Source organism: Berghia stephanieae, chromosome 1 (assembly GCF_034508935.2).
Source record: "Berghia stephanieae isolate SIO BIC M18660-M18661 chromosome 1, UCSD_Bste_1.3, whole genome shotgun sequence".
Lineage (NCBI taxonomy): Eukaryota > Metazoa > Mollusca > Gastropoda > Nudibranchia > Aeolidiidae > Berghia > Berghia stephanieae.
In genome coordinates this window covers 22,713,357-22,732,339 of record NC_088360.1, presented here as the reverse complement: position 1 = coordinate 22,732,339, position 18,983 = coordinate 22,713,357, and the positions used below count along the sequence as shown (strand labels likewise).

At 36.1% G+C, this 18,983-nt stretch overlaps 1 protein-coding gene across 4 annotated transcripts in view; it reads left to right on the top strand.

The window, feature by feature from the left end:
* The window catches only part of LOC144970464 (muscle-specific protein 300 kDa-like), a 503,594-nt gene that overhangs the window by 335,917 nt on the left and 148,694 nt on the right, over positions 1-18,983 (top strand). For all 4 annotated transcript variants that reach the window (XM_078910148.1, XM_078910139.1, XM_078910156.1 and 1 more), the window contains 12 exons: positions 218-404; positions 1,050-1,355; positions 3,534-3,668; positions 6,787-6,978; positions 8,760-8,909; positions 9,934-10,107; positions 11,623-11,835; positions 12,687-12,803; positions 13,205-13,387; positions 14,608-14,751; positions 16,978-17,123; positions 18,646-18,826. In XM_078910148.1, coding sequence (XP_078766274.1) covers positions 218-404; positions 1,050-1,355; positions 3,534-3,668; positions 6,787-6,978; positions 8,760-8,909; positions 9,934-10,107; positions 11,623-11,835; positions 12,687-12,803; positions 13,205-13,387; positions 14,608-14,751; positions 16,978-17,123; positions 18,646-18,826 — 2,128 coding nt within the window. The remainder of the gene's footprint in view (positions 1-217; positions 405-1,049; positions 1,356-3,533; positions 3,669-6,786; positions 6,979-8,759; positions 8,910-9,933; positions 10,108-11,622; positions 11,836-12,686; positions 12,804-13,204; positions 13,388-14,607; positions 14,752-16,977; positions 17,124-18,645; positions 18,827-18,983) is intronic.

Here is an 18,983-nt window from a genome sequence, read left to right as displayed (position 1 = left end):
CCTATTAATTACACTTTTTCTGAGACAAATTATAGGCGTAGTGCCAAAGCTAATGTTTTCATTTTTACACGTTAATGATAGTTGAATAAAACTATCTATGTACATGCTCATTTTTAATACATTTCTTCCAATTTTGAAATGTAGCCCAAAATCTCTAGGATTGAGTGAGTTAAGTTTGCGATTGCATTAGATATCTTGTAATGTTATCCTTCTACAGAGTATCGGATGAAGTGACGGATAAAATCCACGGTCTTGAGAAGAAGATTGAGACTCACAGTCAGACACAGACACAGATCGACGGGGCTAGAGAATGGCTGCTTGCCATACAAGAGGATCTCAAACAGGCCAATATGCCCATTGGTCATGGTATTGAAGATGCTAAATTGGTGCTAAAAGTCTACGAGGTAAACTGATGCATACTATTTATAAATTAGAAGCTTCATTTTTGTATATTAAACGTTAGCTTTCATTCTGCGTCGTATCCTCTAAATGTGCTCAAGGGCTTTACACTGGGTCCTTAGCCAACAACAACACTAAACACATGTGCAGCGCTATTACAGTATGTTTTTATCAACAGAATTGTTACACCTCTAAGAATGTGAGTAAAAGTTTTTTCCTAAGGACTTCACTTTGCACTTCTCATAGGGACCAAGAGGTTTGAAGGCTATTGTCTTACCATACGACCTCAAAGCCATAAAAACGGTATCTTGTCATGTTTCTTTTATCTCCACTATTGCAAACTACTAAATAACTCTTCTAAAAAAAACCCCAAACTGTTACTTGATTTCAAGATCAGTCTTTAGAATCAAAAACTTTAATGAAATTATTCAATACAAACCAATGAATTATAAACTTAATTTCATTATGTTAAAAAAATTGTATTGGGAGTTGATTTTCTCGTACTGAAAATCAATTCACTTAGCTAGTTACAACATTAAAAATTATCCTTATTACAGTGCACAGTTCTATATAGATAATGTGTTTGTTTGAACATATTTTCTTCAGTGCCTGGTTATTATTTTTTTCTTTTCTTAATCCTTCTCTCACAGAGTATTGAAGACAAACTCGACAGTTTCGAACCAAATATGACGGAACTTTCAAACAGTACAGAGAATTTAAAGTCCAGTTCCCAAGACTCACTGGCTAGGGGTATCGACAAACTCTTAGACTTGTACGGGTCTCTGAAGACTCAAGCTCATCAGCACGTGGTGGCCACTTCTATGGCGGTGACTGCACGGCGGACGTTTGAAAACCAGATGGACTCCATGGAGGGCATTGCCCAGAAACAAGGGGAGATAATAGATGAGCTGGAATCGAGTGGTCTGCCCATCGTTGATAGAATTGCTGCATTGAAGGTGAAGGACGCAAGTGTGTTTTGTGTAGATTTGTGATTGTGAGATAAGATTGGATTAGGGTATTTGAAAAATGGCACTGTAAAGATTAACTCACTCAATCCTAGAGATTTTTGATACTTTTCAAAATCGGAAACTAATGTATTAAAGTTGAACATGTACATAGATAGTTCAACTATTCAACTATCATTAGTATGCAAAAAACTAAAAACATTAGCTTTGATACTACGCCTATAATTTGACTTATAAAAATGTAATAAATAGGCATGGGGTAAAAGTAACCCGTGTAAACTACAGATATAGTCGGTGTTAGGGTTGAACGAGTTAATGGAAATACAGTTTGCCAGTTTCAGTCAGAATGAGGTAAATGCTATCTATAGAATTATCCAATTATGCCCTCGTGCGGCTATGTGGTCTAGTGGTATGACACTCGCTTTCGGATCGGAAGGTCCTGGGTTCGAGCCTCGCTCGGCGCATAGTTGAGTCTTTGGAAAAGACTCTTTACTCACATTCTCTCACCGTACTCAGGTGTAAAATGAGTACCTGGCCGTTAACAGCGTTGTCTTTGTCCGAAAGATTGTAATATCGCCTAACAGGCGGCATGTCCCGTCCTACATGTTAAATGTTGCTGTTGACCAGGGACCCCTTGTAAAGCGCTTTGAGCACGTTTAGTGGATATTGCGCTATATAAAAGCTCAATTTTTTAATTTTTTTTTCTCTTTAGTAACGGTTTTGTTGAAGATCCAGAGGCTTGTTTGGTTTGATTTTATTTCCACATTTGACAATAATGGAGCATCTGCATTTATGATCAAAGCATGTTTTCCCTGTGTATATTTACTATGTGATTTGCGTGGATAGTTGTACTCACGACGTGACATAGTGCTAGTGCTAGTATTAGGCAACAATCCTATCCACATAATATGACGATACTTACTTACTTACTTATCCGAACCAGCGACCACCTGAGCTCTAGCCCTTCAGTCTTGTGCCATGACGTAGAAGTTAGACGTCTTTTGTAGTTGTTCCAGGTGACTATAAAGTGTGTTACTGATACTTGGATTTGGTGGGAGGAATGTGCATCTCAGGTCTTCAAGAGGTTGACATTCAATCAAGTGGTGTGTTACTGTTTCATTGGGGTGTTGACATAGCAGGCAGGAAGGGGATGTGTATGTGTTGTGTTCTTAGTTGAAAGATGATGCTTTGCTGGTGTCTTCTGAGCTTATTTAGGCAATCAGTCTTTACAGGAGTGGTCATATGGGAAAACATGCATAATATAGATGATAGGTATATCGATGATCACGGAGAGTCTCAATGGAGTTTTGCGTATTTTCGTCTAAGATTTTTAATATTTTTCAAGAAAATTACTTGAGGAAGTGACTTTGAAATTCAGCTTAGTCACCTCCAGATAGAAACTGAAGTAATGCTGTCAAGCAATCAATTGGATACTCTAGAATACGCTTCAACAGTTGTGACGTCACATCCCTCGTAATGACGCAAAGTAACTTAGTAACTGGCTCTAAACTATCGGAACAATGGCGGAGCCCTTATGAAATACTTCTCCGACGAGCATAAAAGTGTTTCCAGAGGAGAAAAACATTATAATCTGATCATGTTTTGACTTTTATACATTCTTCTCACATGACATGTGAAAAAGTTCTAGTCAGCATGAAGACGTGACATCAGACTTTTGAATCCTATTACCAGGGAAAAATTGATGTTTCGAGTCACTCAGACTATTGTTCTGTGAGGCAACAAGACAAGTAGTTTCCTCTTTCAGTCACTAAAAAAATGACAAAAGGTACGGTTTTCTCTGAATGGTGAAAATGCGACTTAGCAGGTTTTGACTGAGGCTATGTGGTCTAGTGGTATGACACTCGCTTTCGGATCGGAAGGTCCTGGGTTCGAGCCTCGCTCGGCGCATGGTTGAGTCCTTGGAAAAGACTCTTCACATTCTCTCACCGTACTCAGGTGTAAAATGAGTACCTGGCCGTTAACAGCTTTGTCTTTGTCCGAAAAATTGTAATATCGCCTAACAGGCGGCATGTCCCGTCCTACATGTTAAATGTTGCTGTTGACCAGGGACCCAATATAAAGCGCTTTGAGCACATTTAGTGGATATTGCTCTATATAAAAGCTCAATTATTATTATTGAAAGTCTTGTTGTCACTTGATCCTCCTCAGACGGTTTCTGATAGCTTGGAGAATGAGGAGGCTGAGTTGGCGATGGCCACAGATCGAGCCAGACAGATTGGAAAGCAGGGAACAGAAGATGATTTCAACATTGTTACTGGAAGAGTGGACAACATCAAAACTAAGGTACGTAGAGAATTATTGTACTCAAAGATTAATCCTCAATAGACTCGAGACTTATTTCAACTAGGCCAAACATATATATATATATATATATATATATATATATATATATATATATATATATATATATACATATATATATATATATATATATATATATATATATATATATATATATATATATATATATATATATATATAATGTAAATTTTCACTCACATTTTTTGCCGAGACGACTCGTTTCTGTGTATTTCTCACACTTCTTCAGTCGGCATAATCCATTTTGTCATGTCCGTAGAAAACTCCAAACTAAAGTTGTTTCGCTGTGTAGTGGTGATTAGTTTTGATGTGTATTGTGATGTGCTCTCATGTTTATATTATGAGTGTGTGTGTGGTGTGTGTGTGTGTGCGTGTGTGTGTGTGTTTGTGCGTGTAGGTGTGTTGTGTGTTGTGTGTACATGTGTGTGTGTGATATTGTAGTGGAATGTGGTTGCGGCGGGGGGGGGGGGGGGGGGGGGGGGGGGGGGGGAGGGGAGGGAAGAGGGGGAGGAGGGGTATAATGGGGTCGGGAGGGGGGGGGGGAAAGGGGGGGGGGGAGGAATTATTCAAGGATCTCGACCTCAAAATCACACTAGAAAGTAACCTACACCAAGTCGATTTCCTGGACACAATCCTCTGCCTCAAAACAAACACGTATAGACCATACAAGAAACCCAACAGCGCCCCATTGTACGTCCACAAACACTCCAACCACCCACCCACGATAATAAAACAAATACCCACCATGATAGAACAACGGCTAAAACAACCTCTCTTCAAATGAAAACATATTCAACGAAACAAAACAAGACTACGAAATGGCACTCAAACAGAGCGGACACAACTCAACACTGAAATACAAAAATTTAACACACGCCACAACACCAAAACAAAACAGAAAAAGGAATATAATATGGTTCAACCCGCCGTTCAACAACGCAATCACTTCAAATATCGGCAAACATTTCCTTGCACTCATCGATAAGCACTTCCCGAAGAACCACCGTCTGCACACAATAATCAACAGAAACAACGTCAAGATAAGCTACAGCTGTGCACAAAACATGAAACAGATCATTACCAACCACAACAGACAAATCATATCCGAACCCAACAACACCAATACAAATAAAGACAACTGTAACTGCAGAAAGAAAGACAATTGCCCTCTTAAAGGAAACTGCCAAAAAAGCGCCGTAGTCTACAAAGCCACCATAACCACTGATAACACCGCAGCACAATACATCGGCAGCACAGAACCCCCATTCAAAACACAATACAACAACCACAAAGCCTCCATAACACATGAAAGCAAAGCAAAAAGCACCAAATTAGCAATGCACTATTGGGAACAAATAAACACACAAAAAACACCAACAATAACCTGGGAGGTCGTCAAGCAAAGCAGCCCCTACAGATGCGGTGCTAGAAAATGCAATTTATGCCTGACAGAGAAACTGGAGATTTTACTACACAACCACAGAAGCAATAGCACCTTAAACAAAAGATCTGAACTGATGACACTGTGCAGACACTCTAACAAATTCAAGCTAAAAACGCAAAAGGCCAAATAACCCCCCCCTTTCCTCCCCCCCCCCTTCCCCCCCCCCTCCCGACCCCATTATACCCCTCCTCCCCCTCTTCCCTCCTCCCTCCCCCCCCCCCCCCCCCCCCCCGCCGCAACCACATTCCACTACAATATCACACACACACATGTACACACAACACACAACACACCTACACGCACAAACACACACACACACACACTCATAATATAAACATGAGAGCACATCACAATACACATCAAAACTAATCACCACTACACAGCGAAACAACTTTAGTTTGGAGTTTTCTACGGACATGACAAAATGGATTATGCCGACTGAAGAAGTGTGAGAAATACACAGAAACGGGTCGTCTCGGCAAAAAATGTGAGTGAAAATTTACATTATATATTAGCTCTAACCACCATTATCGAGCACTTTCGTACCTACAAGTACCCACCAACACTCATAATATATATATATATATATATATATATATATAAAATATATATATATATATATATATATATATATATTATGTATGTATGTATACTCAAAGAATTACAAGTTACTGCACATGTATTGCCTAAATCGACATAAGATTTTGTCGTTGTCAACTATCTACCTTATTTGAAAATTAAATGAACAGTGAGCAGACAGAGGCAAACTGATTATTGAGCCTTTTTGGAGCTTTTACATAGCGCAATATCCACTAAACGTGCTCAAAGCGCTTTACAAAGGGTCCCTGGTCAACAGCAACATTTAACATTTAGGACGGGACATGACGCATATTAGGCGATATTACATATTTTTCGGACAGATACAACGCTGTTAACGGCCAGGTTCTCATTTTACACCTGATACGGTGAGAGAATGTGAGTAACGAGCCTTCTCCAAGGATTCAACTATGCGCAGAGCGAGGCTCGAACCCAGGACCTTCCGATCCGAAAGCGAGTGGCATACCACAAGACTACATAGCCGCATATTATAATAGCATGTGGTCAAAATATGCTCCACTGTAGCTGTAAAAGATGGGTCAATAATAGATAGAAATTGTGCTTGGAGGCTAATGGATAGACAAGGGTGATCTTCAAAGATTGACACAGGATTTAGGATGCATCCTCAAATAGGTTTAAGTAACCTTTAAAAAATGCTACAACAGGTAATTTATTATATCGTAATCATCAGTTGTTGATATATCTATTGATATTTTAAACAATATTAGTTTTGTGTCTTTTCCTTTTTGTATTCTCCTTTTTTTTTTTTTAATTTTTTTTTTTATTTTTTTTTGCTATACCGAACATAAAAAATGATTGTGTAAATGATAAATTGATGATCAATCTTGCATGCAAGAAGTAAACAATCAACAATATTGATTAAGCCAATTCTTTTCAATGTAATTTAAGGTATTATTATTATTAGACTAAATTCTACCGAGATTCATGACCAACATCTTTGGAAGATCCAAATAAATCAACAACATGAAATCAGTTTAGACAACATCGTGAAATTAAAATGTCGTCCTAATTGAATCCTAGTTGAAAGACTTGAAAGCTCGAACCAAAGACAAGCTAGGCCAATGCGAATCCATCCAACGTGAAAGAGAAGATTTGGAGTCGTCCGTTCTGGAGGTCGTATCCTGGCTGGAGTCCCAGGAAGACACCCTGGCCTCGTGCAAGCCTGTGCACTTTGAGGCCAACAAGATTGAGCCAGTCATAGAGAAACATAAGGTAAAATGTGTTCGATTTCTTTTTTGACAAAATTGTTTGGCGTTTAGTTGGAATTATGTGGCACTCAATAGACGGAACGAACTTGACGTCATTCTGCTCTTTGTTATTGTTTTTTAGCCAGCAATTTTTATGAGTAATTCTCACTAAATTGTATTTATCAGACTATAAACGTTTAAGGTTACACATAGTTTTGTGTGTTGGTAGGTTGTATCCGCCAGACGGATGTCATGAGTGTTTTAAAACTAACAGTATAGGGAATGAGATTAGCGGAAGAGTAGCGTCCCTTGATTGGACGTCACCCATAGTCTGTGACGTCACCGGCGGAAAAGTTATTAGAGAGAGAACGTCATGTTGGTTGTGCGCGGAAGCGAGGACGAGAGCCGCATGCGCACAACCAACATGACGTTCTCTCTCTAATAACTTTTCCGCCGGTGAGGTCACAGACTACGGGTGACGTCCAATCAAGGGACGCTACTCTTCCGCTAATCTCATTCCCTATAGCATCAATATGGGTTTTTGCCACACCTCTCTGTACAAAGAAAAATAAAGAAGGAATTCGTAGGTTATTTATTACTTTTTCGGTTCACTTTGATATTTGACACTGGAATGGCAATTCATCTTTTAAATATAAAAGTCCTGATAAAATTTATATTAGCTTATTTGTTTTGAAAGTATGTATTATCATGAGAGGTTAAAATTGTTTAGCTAATATTGGAATATTTTTCAAGAAATTTATTTTAAGAATTTGGAAAGATGGAAATAGCACACTTTAAAAAGATTACAAAGCAAACCATATTAAATCTCTCCTTACCGATCAATTTCAGTATTTCCCAAAATGGCAGGCTTACCCAGCAGAAAAAAAAAATGTTTTTTTGAACTCAAACAAGCTCTCTACAAAACAACTTTATGTTCTTATTACTTAAACAAAGATCATTCTTCAAATTTTGTGATGTACAAAATAAATCTGAAAAAAGAAAATTGAATTTGTGTCGTAACAAATGTGACGAATTTGCTGCAGGTGGTAAGGAGAGGATAAGGCGCCCCATTTGTAGTTGAAATGGAATTATTTAAGCGCCAGTAGTATATATTACTTATTTTATCCAAGCATAGAATATGCAACGTGCAATTCTCTCAGCCTAGACATCAGACTTTATTCACCAAATATTATTATCTTGGTATTTGTCTCGCAAACAAGCTATCAAGTATTATTACTTTGGTATTTGTCTCGCAAACAAGCTATCAAGTATTATTACTTTGGTATTTGTATCGCAAACAAGATATCAAGTATTATTACTTAGGTATTTGTATCACAAACAAGATATCAATATTATTACTTTGGTATTTGTATCGCAAACAAGCTATCAAGTATTATTACTTTGGTATTTGTATCGCAAACAAGCTATCAAGTATTATTACTTTGGTATTTGTATCGCAAACAAGCTATCAAGTATTATTACTTTGGTATTTGTATCGCAAACAAGCTATCAAGTATTATTACTTTGGTATTTGTATCGCAAACAAGATATCAAGTATTATTACTTTGGTATTTGTATCGCAAACAAGCTATCAAGTATTATTACTTTGGTATTTGTATCGCAAACAAGCTATCAAGTATTATTACTTTGATATTTGTATTGCAAACAAGATATCTGAAATTTCAAACTCACTGCTTCCACGAACAACAATGCAACAAAGTAATTAAAGCGTTTTGCATTCAGTATTCTGTAACTCATACTTCAATGATGATGAACTTCATGATTTGATCTTTGAAATATTTTCAGGCTGCGTCTTGTGAAGCTATAGGAAAGCTGGAAGCCATCAAGGAAAAGATGACCCAACAAACTGTCAACTTTGAGCACATCAAAGAGGCTCCGACGCCAGAATTCTGTGAGAAAATGGAACATATCAAGACTCTCGAGGGGACGATTAAGGTGAAAATCTCGTCCTACAATTTGTTATTGATAAACAGATGGTGCGTGTTTTTGTGCTATTGGGCTATGACATTCGCATTTAGACTGGTAGGACCCTGGTTCGAGTCCTGCACTGGGCGTTATAAAGTTAAGTCCTTACCTTGGAAAAGGCTGCTGAATCAAATTTTCTCACTGCACTCAGGTGTAAAGTAAGTACGTAGACGGGAACTGTCTGAAATTAAAATAGCGCCTTGCAGGTGACTTGTCTCGTCCACAATGTTGTGTTTATGTTGGTTGCATATCAGACATATCCATTATAAACGATCTCAATCACAGAAATGGATGTCGCTTTTTTATCTATTATGAAAACAGCTCAAAGCTCACGTAATTGCAAGCTTTTTAAAAGCATGAAAATTAATATTCTAACATAAGGTTTATTTTTTTGTGAATGTGTGTATGTGTGTGTGTGTGTGTGTGTGTGTGTGTGTGTGTGTGTGTAGGGTAGGGGAAAGATTGGGATATTGCTTTTTTTATTCTTTTCTTTAATTTTTGATACAACATGACGTCAGAACAGATGATTAATGACGATGAGAAATAAATAAAAGGCTGTATATTTTATTGCCTTTCCACCAAATGGATCCAGTTTTCTCGGATTAAATTTGATCATTCAGTAGTGACCCGTGTAAAGAAAGTGCTTTGGAGATAAAATTTATGTCTAACTGTATGTGCGGCTATGTGTTCTTGCGGTATGACACTCGCTATCGGATCGGAAGGTCCTAGGTTCGAGCCTCGCTCGGAAAAGACTATTTACTCACATTCTCTCACGGTAGCCAGGTGTAAAATGAGTACCTGGCCGTTAACAGCGTTGTCTCTGTCCGAAAAAAATTAAAATCACGCCTAAAAGGCGCCATGTCCTACATGTTAAGTGTTGCTGTTGGCCAGGGACCCCTTGTAAAGCGCTTTGAGCGCACTTAGTGGATATTGCGCCATATAAAAGCTCAATTTTTTATTAAAATTTAAACTCTTCAAATTATCTTGTTTACAGGACGCCATTGCCAAGAAAGAACAGTTTCTTACTGAGGCCCAGACAGACAGGAAGCAGTTTGAGAATTCCATGAAGCAAGTCTCTGATTGGCTGAGGGGTGCCGAAGACCTCCTTGACTCAGGTTATGATGGGGTTGACCTTGATACTCTAGAAGGAACCCTGAGTGATTTTACCGTAAGTGGCCTGGTGCATTTTTTATCCATTGTCCGTGTTTGTAGAATTGGCTTTAACTAATGATTATCAGTAGTAGTAGTGGTAGTAGTAGTAGTTGTAGTAGTAGTAGCAGTAGTAGTAGTAGTAGTAGTAGTAGTAGTAGTAGTAGTAGTAGTAGTAGTAGTAGTAGTATTAGTAGTAGTAGTAGTAGTAGTATAAGTAGTATAGTAGAATGTAGTAGTAATAGTAGTAGTAGTAGTAGTCGTAGTAGTAGTAGTAGTAGTAGTAGTAGTAGTAGTAGTAGTAGTAGTAGTAGTAGTAGTAGTAGTAGTGGTAGTAGTCGTAGTAGTAATAGTAGTAGTAGTAGTAGTAGTAGTAGTAGTAGTAGTAGTAGTAGTAGTAGTAGTAGTAGTAGTAGTAGTAGTAGTGGTAGTAGTCGTAGTAGTAGTCGTAGTAGTTAGCGGAAGTCTTTGTCAATTGTTCCTTGGTGTTGTATCGTATTACGTCATATCATATCATGTAAAGGATTATTTAGGCAACTGACCTTTGAACCCGTTGTGTGTTGAAATGTAATCATAAGTAAATCTGGAATCGATTACCATGTTATCAAAGCATTATTTTGAATCTGTCGACAGAGGAAGCAGTTTTCGTTTCATACTTGATTTTTAAAAAATCCCCCTTAAGTTAGTTTTGTATCTGTCAATAAAAGTTTTAAACCGGTTTCCTCTGGTAATCTTGTTCTCGAGAATGAAAAAAAACTTCAGAAGTATCCAAGTCAACGTGAACCACTTGTATAATGTATTCTGTATTGGTAATGTTGGGAGACCTGCCATAAGCTACTACATCCCAAGTATTCTTGTTCTAGTAGGGGGTTTGGGAGGGGGGAAGACTTTAAAAAAAAAAAAAAAAGTTTCCCCCCTCCCAAACCCCCTACTAGAACAAGAATACTTGGGATGTAGTAGCTTATGGAAGGTCTCCCGTAATGTTTGCATCAAATGTTAAGTACAAATACAAACAGTAGGGATTGGTCGTTCGATCATAAATTGACTAACTGAACGGACATCTTGCTGATCTTGCAAGGGAACAACAACAGGAAATGTATCATCATAGGCACAATAAAGTGTAAATGTTGCTGCTCGAAGCTCGAAGAAATAAATAATAACGTGAAGTTGAATGTAAGCTTCAATTTAATTACAAAAACAGATCAAATGAACGTTTCGGGTTTCCCCTTTATAAACAAAACAGGATGAATGTAACACATCTGCGGTGTTTCATTCATTCTGTTTTGTTGATAAAGGGGAAACCCGAAACGTTCATTTGATCTGTTGTTGTAATTAAATTGAAGCTTACATTCAACTTCACGTGATTATTTATTTAGGCACAATAAAAAAAATGGATCAATGAGAAACGAAATGACGTATCAATCAGCGTATAATGGTCTAAGGGACATAACCATTAGAATAAACAAAATGAGCAAAGTAAAGTAGGAGTTACCTCATAAACATGATATTATTATAATGAGCTGACGTTCAACAGGACTATTTCACGGAAGCCAGTCTGTGTCAAGATGAGATAGAACAAGTGGCAGAGTTGTCGGAGCGTCTCCTTCCCACGTTGGATGCCAACGACAGCGCCACCATGAAACAAACCCTGAAAAACGTCAACAAGAAGTTGTCCAACGTCACCGCATCGGCCCACAAGAAACAAGCCATGATGGAGGAGAAGGCTGCTCAATGGAAACTCTTCCAGGTATGATGTCATAGATAGAATGAAGTCACTCAGGTCTTTGTTATTGTTTTTTTTTTTGCCATCCACGTTTATGAGTAATTCTCACTAAACGGTATTAACCAGACTGTTGGCCCGTTATACTTCCGGATGGCAATGTTGTGAGCTTCTCAGCCAAGCGCATACTATCTATATCATTAAGGAAACTTTTACGATTAAAAATACACGGGCTTTTCTCCTCCTCCTCTTCCTCCTCCTTAGCCATGTCCTTCTTATCCTCCTCTTCCTCCTTCTCCTCTCCTCCTCCTCTTCCTTCGGCACTTTCTCCTCCTCCTACTCTTCCCCTTCCTCCTCCTCCTTCTCCTCCCGTGCCATCCTCTCACTCTCCTCCACTGGTTCCCACTTTATCTCATGCCCCCTCTTCATTCTACTCCTCCTCCAATTATAGAATTATAGTATTATGATTTTGGCCTAGAAATTAAAAACATTTCATAATACATTAATTCCTTCTCATTTCTTTTTCCTTTTTATTTCTTTTTCCTTTATTTTGTCAGTCATTATTTGTAACCCGTCGGCCAAATCGGGTACATCTGGAGATGAATCAAATGTTGAAAAGGCGAATGTAACGCTAAATTGATCAAATTTATGACATTTTCCTCTTATTCTAGTGATAAAATTCAATGTTTTTTTTAAAATCTAAATCACCACAATTCAATATTGATTTGAGTCGATGGGTCGCGATTGGGTAACATTATTAACTTTCAAAAAGGATGTGATTGTAAAAATAAAGATGAAAAAAGATGAATCACGAAGTCTATAACGCTTGGGAAATAAAAACTTTCTTGTTTTTGTTTTGTTTTGTTTTGTTTTTGAAGGACACGTTATCAGAACTGAATGGCAAACTGGACACTCTGGAAACCGACTGGTCAGCCATCGACAAGAATAGCGACGCCAGTCAGGAGAACATCAAGACTCATTTGGAGCTAGTCAAGGTCAGTACGTTGAGCTGTTTTCAGCTGTTTTCATTTCATGAATATTCACAAAGATGTTGCTCTTTTCTGATTTTAAGTGTGTCCAGAGTTACCAAAACGATGACGCATATAGCAATTGAAAAGTGGAATAGAAGCTTCAATGTCATTTACAAGGAAAAATGATGCAGACATTTCAGGTTTCCCCTTTGTCAACAACACACGTAGAATTAGACGATAAAGGTGAATGTGAGATGAGAAGAAGCCTTTGTTAAAGTAAATATTATTTCCACTTTTACAATCATTCTCTTAGGATAAATGTAAACAAAAAAACAAAAACAACAACAAAGAACCAAGTACTGAACTGAACAAAATGTGTAATTGTTTTGGCGATTTTATTTACAATTTGTTTTCAATTTCTCCAGAGTTTTGAGGAACATATGGAAACGACTCGACCATTGGTAGACAACGTGAATGAACTGTCCAGAAGTCTGGACCGTGTGGCCAACCCCCCGAGTAGAAACGTCCTCCAGAGACTGACCACTTCCTTTAACCAGCGATGGGACACGCTCACTGGTCAAGTGGAATCAAGGCTACTAAACCTGGAGGTGAGATCAAGTCCTGCTGTCTTTAAGAGCCATCATAAAACCCATGAAACCTGATTTTTTATTTTTTAAATTATTATTATTTTTTTTTTGCACTGGTTGTTATTGAAAGGGGATCTTTGGCTATTTATAGTAAATTTTTTTATCAAATTCAGAAATGAGTTGCAGTTGAAGAGAGTTCAGTTTAATTTTCTTATATTTTTAGATCGGTTAGTCCTACTTATAAAGCGATACAATTTAAAACAACTACCCCCCCCCCCCCTAAAAAAAACACAAAAAAGAACAAACAAAAAAAACATAAAACAAACAAACAAAAAAACAAAAACAAAAAAAAAACAACCAACCCCCCCCCCCCCAATAAAAAAAACAAAAAACAAAAACAACACACCACAAACAACAAGAACAACAACAACAAAACAACAACAACAACTTTATGACGTTGTTTTATACCAGAGAATAGAAAGGCTCTTATAGATTGATCTTATGTCTCAAATCGAAATAGATTTAACTTAGCAACTTTTCTTCAATCAGAAATAGATTTATTAGCAACGTTCTCAATCAGAATAGATTAACTTAGCAAACTTTCTTCAATCAGAATAGATTTAACTTAGGGAAACTTTCTTCAATCAGAAATAGATTTTACTTAGCAAACGTTCTTCAATCAGAAATAGATTTAACTTAGCAACTTTTCTTCAATCAGAATAGATTTAACTTAGCAAACGTTTCTTCAATCAGAAATAGATTTAACTTAGCAAACTTTTCTTCAATCAGAATAGATTTAGCTTAGCACACTTTTCTTCAATCAGAAATAGATTTAGCTTAGCACACTTTTCTTCAATCAGAAATAGATTTAGCTTAGCAAACTTTTCTTCAATCAGAAATAGATTTAGCTTAGCAAACTTTTCTTCAATCAGAAATAGATTTAGCTTAGCAAACTTTTCTTCAATTATTTCAGAACCTATCTATGCTCATTTCTATGAGTTAACGAATAATAAATAAGATGAGAATAGAATTTTTATTTTCTAGAAATGTTATTTTTGTTGTTGCTACCATGATATCTGATTATAATAAATACTCTAATTTTGTAAGCTTTTCGGCATGTTATCATTCTACATGTTACGTGTTGCTATTAGTCAGGGACCCCTTGTAAAGCGCTTTGAGCACGTTTAGTGGATATTGCTCTATATAAAAGCTCAAGTTTTTTGGGGTTTTTTTTTTTTTAGGAAATTGATGGCCAGTGGGGTGACCTGAGTGATTTGATGTCAGCTACAGAAAGGGTGCTGGAGGAGTCGGAGATGAAAATGAAGACGGTGGTGACGGATGCCCCGACACGCCAGGAGTTATCCATAGAACTGGACAAATTGAAGGTACCCACGTCTAATTAACCGGTAGATTTTTGACCAATCAAAACACAGAATTTGTGACACACCCCCACGCGTGCTCGGACAAACCTAGTGGGTTGTTTATGAATAGTAACGTGAAAGAAATCGACCTCTCTCTGATCATTGCTAATATTTTTATACCGCAAGACGGGTGACCAGTTATCACACGAATTTCTCGATCAGATTATGAACGTAAGTTTACACATAGTTTTCTATGTTACTTCTATTGATCAGGTGGTAGAACAGTGGGTATTTTATTTAAATAATACCATAAATAGTAAAACCAGTGCAGTTTGCTGTGTCTACCAATCACTGACACAGTTTACTATGACGATTGTCCGAGAGGCGTGGTTATCTACCAGTCTTATATTATGTTTCGGCCACAACATTAGGAATGAACTACCACGTGGTCTGAGGGCGTGTAAGTCTTTACCTGCCTTTAAAAAAGAATCTCAAGACACATCTTTACTGTATTTGTTTTTATTGACGCTATGAATCCTTGATTTGGCTATGAATTAATCCCCCCCCCCCCACTCAAAATTGATAATTTATATTGTAAAGTGCCCCGAGCTTGTGTTTTACACGAGAATGAGCGCTGTATAAATGTGTATTATTATTATTATTATTATTATTATTATTATTATTATTATTATTATTATTATTATTATTATTATTATTATTATAATATTGTATTATTATTTATTATTAATTAATATTTTTTTTTAATATAATTTATTATTATTATTATTATTATTTATATTATTTTATTATTATGATTATTATTATTTATTATTATTATTATTATATTAATTATATTATTATACAATCCATTGTATCAAAATAGTGAGTGGTTATAACAGAGTGGACTAGGAGACAAAAAGTGGGTTTTTTTAAATAGTAGGAATGACTCGAAATGGTCTACAATTATTGATATTATTGAATATAGTTTGTAAACTGGTGGAGATGATGAAAAAATTATTATCATTTATGACCCCTCGTCTCAAAACGGTATTATGTCGGGATGATTAAGATGTTGAAAATTGAATTTGTAGCCAGAAATATCAGACTTGAGTTGAGTTTATAAACTTTATTGAGGAGAATGAATATCATATTTCAGATTGCTGAATACCAGTCATTCATAATTTTGTCCAGTTTAACTTTAATTTGACTTTTTAGCATCTGGTTCATCCCGAAATAATACCGTTTTGAGACGGTGGGTCACATTTTATATAATTATGATTATATAAAGTGTGGAGATGAGAAAAAGAGTTTTGTTTTTTTAGATTTTGTCAGTTTAAAATATTAATGATTGTCGTTTTCAATCGGGAATTGAAAGAACTCAAGTTGAATGTTTTAGTTCATAAATTCAATTTGTATCGTCTAACTTTCATCCCGATATAACACCAGTTTGAGGTATTGAGTCACATTTAGGAATAAGAAGATCTCAAATTTATTTTAGTGAAATTTGATTCTATGTAAAGGTGCTATTAATATTCATTTTCCATCCAGTCATTAATGTTTTCATTTAAAAAGCAAAAGACACCATACATACAAAATAACATTTTGATATAATAATGATGATGATAATAATAATAATAGTAATAATAGTAATAATAATAATAATAATAATAATAATAATAATAATAATAATAATAATAATAATAATAATAATAATAAAAATAACAATATTATGATAATAATAATAATGCTATTAATAATGATGATGATAAATAATAATAATAATAATAATAATAATAATAATAATAATAATAATAATAATAATAATAATAATAATAATAATAATAATAATAATAATAATAAAATAATAATATAATAATAATAATAATAATAATAATATTAATAATGATGAATGATAATAATAATAATAATAATAATAATAATAATAATAATGATGATGATGATGATGATGATGATGATGATGATGATGATGATGATGATGATGATGATGATGATGATGATGATGATAATAATAATACTAATACTATATCTTTATTGTCCTCAAAATAGTGGCAATTTATCATTTGGTTACACATTTATAACAATACAATATATTGACAAAGACACACTCACACAGATGCACACTAGTAACATCATACTCATCGTCACTATCATCGGCATCAACAACATCGTCATCATCATCATCATCATCATGATATCTATCAACCATTATCTAAATCTGTTTTAAAACAGGAAATCAATGAGCATCTAGAGAGAATCGAACCCCAAGTCTCACGTTTACAGGCATCCAGTTTATCACTCCAGAAAGCCTTGCCGACGGCCGAGGCCAAAATCTCATCACAAGAACGATTCATGAAGCTGGTGGAGTCTTACGAGAAGTCAGTCCTCTTTTCACTCTTAATTATATATTATATTTGCTTTTTGTTTCATTCATTCATTTATTCATTCATTCATTCATTCATTTCTTCATTCATTCAATCATTTATTCATTCATTATTTCAATTCTCCATTCATTCATTTATTTATTAACTAACTAATTAATTAATTAATTCATTCATCTATTCATTCATTCATGTATTTATTAACTCATTCATTCATTCATTTATTCCTTCATTATTTCAATTCTCCATTAATTAATTAATTAATTAATTAATTAATTAATTAATTAATTAATTTATTTATTAACTCATTCATTCATTCATTCAATCATTCTTGTAGTCTGATGTCACGTCCGCCCAGCAACGAGCAGCTTGGTTCTAAACAAAGACAATCGGTACTTTTTATTCTTCATGCTGGCTAGAACTTTTGCACGTGTCATGTGATCAGAATGTATAAAAGTCAAAACTTGATCAGATTTATAATGTTTTACTCCTCTGGATACACTTTTATGCTCGTCGTAGAAGTATTTCATAAGGGCGTCCGCCATTTTCCCGATAGTTTAGAACCAGTTACTAAGTTGCCATGTGTCATTACGAGAGAAGTGACGTCACGACTGTTGAACCTTATTAAAGACCGGAACAAGACGTCGTTTCAACCAGAGACGGAAACACAAAATGTCTTGCTACTCGTAAACACGGAAAGCCTGTTGATATTAGAGGTTTCTCATTTTTTTTTTTTTTTTTTACATCTTTAATTTTTCTGATGATCGCGGCGGCGATGGGGGTTCGAACCCGCGACCTTACTGGTACCTGGCCGGGGAGAGCGTGACTCTACCGTATGAGCTATCCACGATCCATAAAAAGATCGTCTCTAACCCTAGTCTTTTATTAGAGCGCTCTCTCCCTGACTTCTTGAGGTCACGGGTTCAACACATACAGACGACACGAAGTTAGTTGGCCAGCATTTAAACTTAATAGCTAATATTCTCAACACAAACATGTAGCGTACATAGAAACGATTGAGACATTGAGTATGCTCCGGTATTTGGGGTGAATTTTTAATTCAGAAAAGTGAGTGGAGCAGGCACTTATGTTGGTAATAAGAAATGAAGTGAGTAGGAAAGTGCCAACTTCTTTTGTTGTAACAATACTCTTCAACAGTCGTAACGTCACTTCCCTCTTAATGACGCATGGTAACTTAACAACTGGCTCTAAACTATCGGAACAATGGCGGACGCCCTTATGAAATATTTCTCCGGCGAGCATAAAAGCGTATCCAGAGGGGAAAAAAAACCACGTAAATTTGATCATGTTTTGATTTTTTACACATTCTGATCACAAACCATATGAAAAGTTCTAGCCAGCTTGAAGAATAAAAAGTAATGATTTTCTTTGTTTAGAACCAAGATGGCCGCCGTTGCCGGGCGGCGTGACATCAGACTACTGAATCCAATTGACATGGACAGACAGCGTGGCATTTGTATCAATTTTCAATCACATAAATTTTCTTGTATCTATTCAGACTAACTGAGACAGTCAAGTCCGAGACAGACACTGTCCAGGAAGAGGTAGATGAGAGAGGCAAGTGTCTCTCTGAGCTGGAGGAGACTCTGGATTGGTTGCAAGAGACTCTTGATGACGTCACAGCTGTCAAGGCCAGCACTAGTGACGACGCTTCCACCGATTGTCTCAACAAACTCATGGTGAGATGGGTTACTGTTTAATTTTGCTGATCTGAAGACCTCTTCTTCTTCTTTCTTCTTCTTCTTCTTCTTCTTCTTCTTCTTCTTCTTCTTCTTCTTCTTCTTCTTCTTCTTCTTCTTCTTCTTCTTCTTCTTCTTCTCTTCTTCTTCTCTCTCT